We start from the raw sequence: 7865 nt of genomic DNA, 5'->3' as shown, positions 1-7865 counted from the left end.
TTTTAAAAGTTAAAAAGAATGACGCGTTATATATTGATGAAAGTAATTTATTGATATTTTATTTGTAATTGTATATAATTAAAGGTATTGCAAACGATCAAATTACCAAAGAAAATATCAACAGCGAAATCATGACCAAAATAAAAAAATGGATAAAATTTTCTTTTATATTACCATACCGACTTTTAAATCAATTAAATTCTTATTCAAATTTAAATTTATTATATAAATATTTATTAACCCTTCCTACAACTTCCTGTTCAGCCGAAAGAGCCATGAGTAAAGTAAAAATTAACAAAACTCGAATGCGAAATAAAATTTCGGACCCATTTTTGGAAAATTTACTGTTAATATCCAGCGAAATTGATGTTTTTGAAAAATTTACAATTGATGATATTATAACACAATTTGCTTTAACATCAATAAGGTTATCCAAATTATTAATAAAATAATTAATGTATCTTTTTCACAGCGAATATATAGGCTTTTAAATAATGTATATTTAATTTAACATTTTATAATTTCAATGCAAAATATACTATAATTCATTTTATTCTAATATTTTATATAATAGCTCTATTTACAATACATGTTTTTAATTATGTGGAATCAAGCTAAATATACCTCTTTAAATTTATTCGTCTTATATTTTTTACAATATTTTAGATCTTTTTCATAGAAATATTAATATGTTATCTCATTTAATTCACTTATATATATTTTATGAAAATAAAGTGAATACCAAATTATGAAAAGATTGCATTATTTAAATAAAAGTTCATTATCACTTACAAATTTTTAAATTTTTTTTCCCTAAATAGGCTTGAAAGATTGTAAATAGAATTATGTTGTAAGGTTATAAATAATGGCAGATAAGATTTTTTAAATAAAATCACTATACCATCGTAGGTCTGTAAATTTCGCGGCCGAAGGCCGCAGGATTTTTTTAGGTGGGTATGGGTAGATTTTGGAGGGTGCCTCCATCAAATTTTCTGCCATGTAGACGCTGATAAGTGGATTCAAAATTTTAGCCCCGAAAAGGCCCTTCAGAGTTGTACAAAAGATCTTCTTTGAAGATTTTTGAGCAAGATCTAGCTCAAAAATTTGATAAAGATCTTTGAAGATCGTAAAATTTGAAGATCTTTTATTTTTTAAAGATTTTGTGTAACGATCTTCAAAGATCTTCATGATATTTATTTTTTTACCCCTTTATTAAAAGCCCAGATGTTTTTCAATTTTCATCAAGGCAGGAGGAGAAATATAAAACATAAAAATATTATATTAATAAAATTGAAAAACATCTGGGCTTTTAATAAAAAGGTAAAAAAATAAATATCATGATCTAGATCTTTGAAGATCGTTACACAAAATTTTAAAAAAATAAAAGATCTTCAAATTTTACGATCTTTGTTTTTATTTTGAGCAAATGTACAACTCTGAGGCCCTTTTAACAAAAACTTGTGTTGCTGGAACCGCAAGTACTATAAGAGCAAGTTTATATAATTCTGGATATTCATTTTCTTTGATTCCCAATATATAAAGCTGAAGATTTTTTAGATTAATTAAATACAACTAAATCAAAAATTGGTTATTTAGATATTTTGCACATATAGGAAATAGGAATGCTCTAATTATATGAGGAAGTTAAAAGATTGTAGATGAATTTAAATCATAGTGAAAAATTATTACATACTTCTAATGGATATTAAACAAATATTTTTTTATAAATATTAAAAATAACGACGCAGATATTGTAAAATATGTAATACACTAGAGGAAAATAATATAATAAAAGGTGAAATAATTATTTTATTTTTGCTAAACCGACGGTAACTTTTTTTATAAAGGTTCAGTTTACTCCTTCAAAAAATAATTAGATCGGTTCAGTTACGGTTCATATATATATATAAAGGTTTATAACAGCATAGTGGTTCATTCTGGTTCACTCCAGATCCCTGATTTTTTTCTCGTTTTTTTTTTGTTTTATCTTTATATTTTTTCTTTTGTTTTAATGTTAGAAATAAATCGAATCCAATATAGAAATTAAATAATACATCAAAATATAATATTACTGATTATCAACTATAAAGGGAGAAGCAAATCTTGAGCATCACATAAAAAGAAACAATACTGTTGAACTCAATAAATTTCACAAAATATTACAACAAATAAAATATATAAATCGAATGTAGGTTTATATAAAAAAGTGTTCAACCTCGTTTTTATAAATTCGAACTAAACCTATACTTTTATTTTTTTTCGAACTGAACTTTAACCTTAAGCTTTATTTTTATCCGAACCTGAACGTAAACCTAACCGATATTCGTTTCGGTTCTGATCCCTGGTTTATGATAAAATATAAATATTTATATAATATAAAACTAGATTATCATAATATTTTTTGAAGAATATTAAATATAATTTGATTGGAAGGAAGGAGTTTTTCAAAAGGAATGTTGTAAACTTTTATAATGAATTTGGGTATGAAAATCTTTAATAAATAAATATACCTGAGCCTCTATATTTTACCAGATCAGAGGGTCTTGAGGTCGTTTTGAATCTAGTGGCCTAGTAAATATTTCTTTATCAAACATCTTACCATATTTTTATATAATACAAATAATGTAAAAATCACAAATAAAATACAAATAAATAGGACATTAGTATGTTGCAAACAAAACATGGAGGAAATCTATTCAATTACATAAGCCAATGGATTTCTAAGAGTTATTTATAATTTTTAAATGTGTCTATATATTGGCATTAGTGACCTTTTAAAGTTAGGTCAAACATTTGAACTAATTTTTCTTTTTACAATGGGTAAGTAATGTATTATAATATTAATAAAGATTATGTAATATAGATTTTTTGTTTGGAAAGAAAACTTCACCCGAGGATATGCTCAGAAAAAATCAACGAGCCTTGAATAGGGCTATGAGAGATTTAGAAAGAGAAAGAACTAAAATGGAACAACAAGAAAAACGTGTTATTTTAGACATTAAAAAAATGGCTAAAGATGGCCAATTAGTAAATGATGTCATTTATTTTGGTAATCATTTTTTATTCAATATAGGATGCAGTTAAAGTTATGGCTCGTGATTTAGTTAGAACTAGGAGATATATTAAAAAGTTTATATTAATGAGAGCAAATATTCAAGCAGTATCTTTAAAAATTCAATCCATGCGATCACAAAATGCAATGTCAGAGGCAATGAAAGGTGTAACTAAAGCTATGCAATCGATGAATAAACAAGTTTTTACATATGTTATATTAATTAATATTGATATGTAAGCTAAAACTGCCACAAATTCAAAGAATAATGAATGAGTTTGAAAAACAAACAGAAATTATGGATATGAAAGAGGAAATGATGAGTGATGCTATTGACGATGCTATGGGTGCAGATGAAGATGAAGAAGAAAGGTATATAAATTTAAATTTTCAATTATTCATTTGAATATATAGCAATGCTGTAGTTTCTCAAATTTTAGATGAATTAGGAATTGAAATGTCAGAAAAATTATCAGGTATAATGTATATGCAATATATATTATTTAAATAACATGTTTATTATATAAAATATTCTTATGGTATTGCTTCATTTAATATCAATTTATAGTTTTATTTTACCTAAAATTTTGATTTAAATCTTTATAAACTCCCATAGGTTTACCAAATGCGAAGGATAGTATATCAATACCAGCTGCTTCTAAAACTGGCAAAAGTCTTCCACAGGTTGCAGGTATAGGTGGTGGCAACACATTTGCAAACTCCAAAACTATTGGGGATAATGACACAGTGAACAAAAATGATTTTAGCAATATGAATTCTGCAGAGATTGATGCTGATTTAGAAGCAAGATTGGAAAAGCTTAGGAGAGAATGAGTTACCAAAATAATAAATATTCCACCCTTACAAGATATCTCATCTTGCAGTATGTTATAAAGTTATGATTCAATCATCATTCATAATTTAATCATGAAATAGCATGAATTTCTAGGACAAATTATGTGGTATATGAATTGATTGCCATAATTGATATAATTTATTCTATTTTTTATTTATACATAATATATACTATATATATCAAATATTACATATAAAAAAATACCATTTTTTGTATTGTACCTAATAACTTATTTATTCTCATTATATTTGCCATAATTGTTTTTATAAAAACATCAAGAATGATAAAAATAAAGATTATGGTTAATATATTTTTTATCTTTATCACAATGTTTCACCATCCAAATAGGTAAAGTATATATATTAATCCTTTAATACTTAGGTATAAAAAAATAACACATGCTCTGGTGAGGTTTACTATTTTAATACATTTCTATTTTTATTCATTATTATAATCTTACATTTTAATCAGAACCTGGATCCAGAACCAAAAATTGGTTAAGTTCTAGTTCCTGAAATTTTGAAAAGTAGATTTTGGATTCTTAAATTTAATATGATTCTAAGGGTTTTGGCCTGCTTCCCAAACTTTGTTAAAGTAATCAAAAAAAGTTGAACCAATACCTTTACCCATATTCAACATTTTAAATTATTATATAAATTAGTTTCACTCATATTAGAACCAAATTTAGGAATAATTTTTTATAGAGATTTCAAACTGTTTTTTAACATAAAATAGAACAAAACTTTATAAAAATATTTATTTTAAATTTATTATGCTTAGTTAAAATATTATGAGGGTAATTATAAATTGTGCCAAAATTTTGTACAAAATGTTTTTTTTAAAAAATAAAATTGAACTCTAAATGGAAACCCATTAAGAACGAATCTTGCATTTATGCAATTCATATACATAAAAAATAGATATATATTCCTACAGAATTATAAGTTTTAATATCTATTGGTTCTTGTGATATGATAATAAAAAATAACGATTTTTTATTTTGAATAGGAGTGTTCCGATACCACTTTTTGTAGTCAGTCCCGATCCGATATTAAATTAATATCGGCCGATTATTAATCCTATATCATATCTAATTTTGTATTATTTTGTAAAGATACCAAGAGTTTTAATTTTTATTATACTTTTTATTAGTATAACATCTATAATCTAACTTTACCATAACTTATGTCATTTAAATATATTATAATGATCAGTGATAATTTATATTCAATTCTAAAAGTATATAAAATATTTTTATTGAAATTACTTATATAATAAGTAATAACATTAATCTATATACATAATAAGAAATAAACAAATATATTATAAAATTTGAAATAAATATTTTAAATAATATTTAACATTAATATATCGAAGATTTCTTTTTACAAATACCAAAATTTCTAATTTATCAGAGGTCAGCCTGCGGCAATGGTAAGTCAATATCACCAGCTTCACTAAAAACAGATTCTCAAGATATTATCGCACACTTTTAAACCTAGGTATTTTTAAAAAAATCTATAAGCCTAAGCTAATAATTAAATTATGTTAATCATTAGATTTAGATTTTGGGATAAGTAATTTTTAATTCCTTTGTAACATTTTATAACGATCTTTATTTTCAAAAAACTTAATCATCTACACATGAATCAACAATCTTTATCAGAATCTAATCGGAATTTATATTTTTAACTACATGTTTTCACATTTGGGCTACTGGATATAGAGGTGGAAATATTTGAGTTAAGGAACAACGCCCAGGCTTGCCCATCTAAGTAAAGGAGCGGTCGGGAGGTAAAAGTAAAATATTTAAAATTAAAAGATTTACAACTTTTATTGTTTAAAATCAATCATTTACATAAATATTTTAAAAAAAGCTTCATGAAATTTCAACATTTTTAATACCAATCGTTATCTGAGGATGTATTGATATCAAAAACATGTATTTGCATGGAAGATCAACGTGGTGAAAATCCGATTTTACACGTTTCTCCAAAAGCAAAGAGAATTCAATTAAAGTTATTAAATTATAAATGCAATGCTTAAAATAGATAGAATTCACGTCAAAATTAAACAACAATAGATAGGAAGATATGGCTGTTACAGAGGAGACCATATTATCTAAAAATATTTAAATCTTAAAGTAGCGAGTTATTTTATAATTTAGCAAGATTTTAGGCTACTAAGTTTAGTTTAAGTTTACTGTTGTAATATTCAAATTAGTTAAAGAAAAATGAATAAAAAAAAGATTTATTATTCAGATTAAATAAAGTTCAAGATTATTTCAGTTTGTCTTTTAAACATTATGTAAATGAATATGATAGAAAAGTATATATAATCGGAAATATTTTACTTAAAAAAAAGAAGAGGATGATGTTACGAACTTAATTTTTTTATTTTAATTTGTATTATTTTAATTTTTATTATTTTAATTTTTTTTAATTAATTTAGTTTGATTATATTTTTAACTTATGATTTAATAAAGATTTAGTATCATGTTATTTTAACCTTTCTTATTTGACAACGATTTTAATCTCTCAATCCTTCTAAAAACATCAAAATGTTACAATGATGTTGGAGAGTGGAGGCGACAGGGCATTTTCAACAATTCAGTCTAATTAACTCTCCCACTAGCCTCAGCAATATAAATATCAATACCATATTGGTTCAGTGGTGTCTTGCAGCGATTGATCCAGGCTTTAGAAGATCAAAAGTCAGTCTAATTAACTCTGAAAAGAGATTCTAAATAAAGGAGGAAGGGGATGTATGAGATGACTATCGACACTAAGACAAAGAATGAGAGCAATAAAACAATGGTATCAATATTAATGGTCGTATTTCGGAGAATTAGTCGTTTAGCTAAAAAGAATGCGTCACAAGAGATCGTTATACGTACAAGTGATCGATGTAGCTAAAAGAATTTCGTTATAAATTTTTATTAAAGATATACGGTTGACTGTTATTTAAGTTGATAATATTTAGCAAAATATCAGGTTGTTGATTAACCAAAAAATCTTCATAAAGAGAAACGGCTTTTCGTCATTAGAAAATTTATGCCGCAATCGAGCTCAATTAGAGATCGGATTTTTATTTTGGATCAAAAGATAGAAGAAATCATTATCGTATAAGAGATCATAAGGCAAAGTGGATATCTGGACAAGCGACTAGGTAGAACAAGTAATCAAGACCAGGATGCAATCGTTAATCGTTGACAAATTATCGCCAATTGCTTATCAAAACTTTAGAATAGGATACAAAATCGATGATCTTAGAAACAAGAATTCGTGAAAACAATCGTTAATCGCAGATCAAGCATCGCCTATCGTTGACCGAGATAAAGCACTTATCATTAGTTAAAAGAGAAGAACGTTAGAAACACAAAAGATTAAAATAATTTAACAGGAGAAAAGATGGGGTATAGATAATCGTTGACTAGCAATCTTGAATCGTTTAAAAGCATGCAATCAATACCAGACGAAGGCAAGAAACAGAATCTACCGGTGAGAAGAAGTAATCGAATACATACCACGACTATTGGTCTTTCGCAGAATGTGGGGGCTAATCTAAGTGGAAGGGTGTTGTAATATTCAAATTAGTTAAAGAAAAATGAATAAAAAAAAGATTTATTATTCAGATTAAATAAAGTTCAAGATTATTTCAGTTTGTCTTTTAAACATTATGTAAATGAATATGATAGAAAAGTATATATAATCGGAAATATTTTACTTAAAAAAAAGAAGAGGATGATGTTACGAACTTAATTTTTTTATTTTAATTTTTATTATTTTAATTTTTATTATTTTAATTTTTATTATTTTAATTTTTTTTAATTAATTTAGTTTGATTATATTTTTAACTTATGATTTAATAAAGATTTAGTATCATGTTATTTTAACCTTTCTTATTTGACAACGATTTTAATCTCTCAATCCTTCTAAAAACATCAAAATGTTACAT

The 7865-nt window shown here is 25.2% G+C and overlaps 1 protein-coding gene across 1 annotated transcript; it reads left to right on the top strand.

Annotated features, from left to right (window-relative positions):
• Window positions 1-2772: 2772 nt before the first annotated feature.
• Window positions 2773-4166, top strand: LOC135930641 (charged multivesicular body protein 2a-like). The gene is made up of 6 exons (XM_065467459.1): window positions 2773-2820; window positions 2864-3027; window positions 3074-3253; window positions 3294-3424; window positions 3467-3528; window positions 3669-4166. Exons 1-6 carry the CDS (start codon window positions 2817-2819, stop codon window positions 3884-3886), a joined length of 759 nt encoding a protein of 252 aa, XP_065323531.1. The 5' UTR covers window positions 2773-2816; the 3' UTR covers window positions 3887-4166.
• Window positions 4167-7865: the final 3699 nt, after the last annotated feature.

The sequence above is a fragment of the Gordionus sp. m RMFG-2023 genome, unplaced genomic scaffold (assembly GCF_954871325.1).
Source record: "Gordionus sp. m RMFG-2023 unplaced genomic scaffold, tfGorSpeb1-WG-v2 contig_173, whole genome shotgun sequence".
Lineage (NCBI taxonomy): Eukaryota > Metazoa > Nematomorpha > Gordioida > Chordodea > Parachordodidae > Gordionus > Gordionus sp. m RMFG-2023.
Note: the sequence above shows the minus strand (reverse complement) of the source record. Positions and strands in the feature narration are given on the sequence as shown.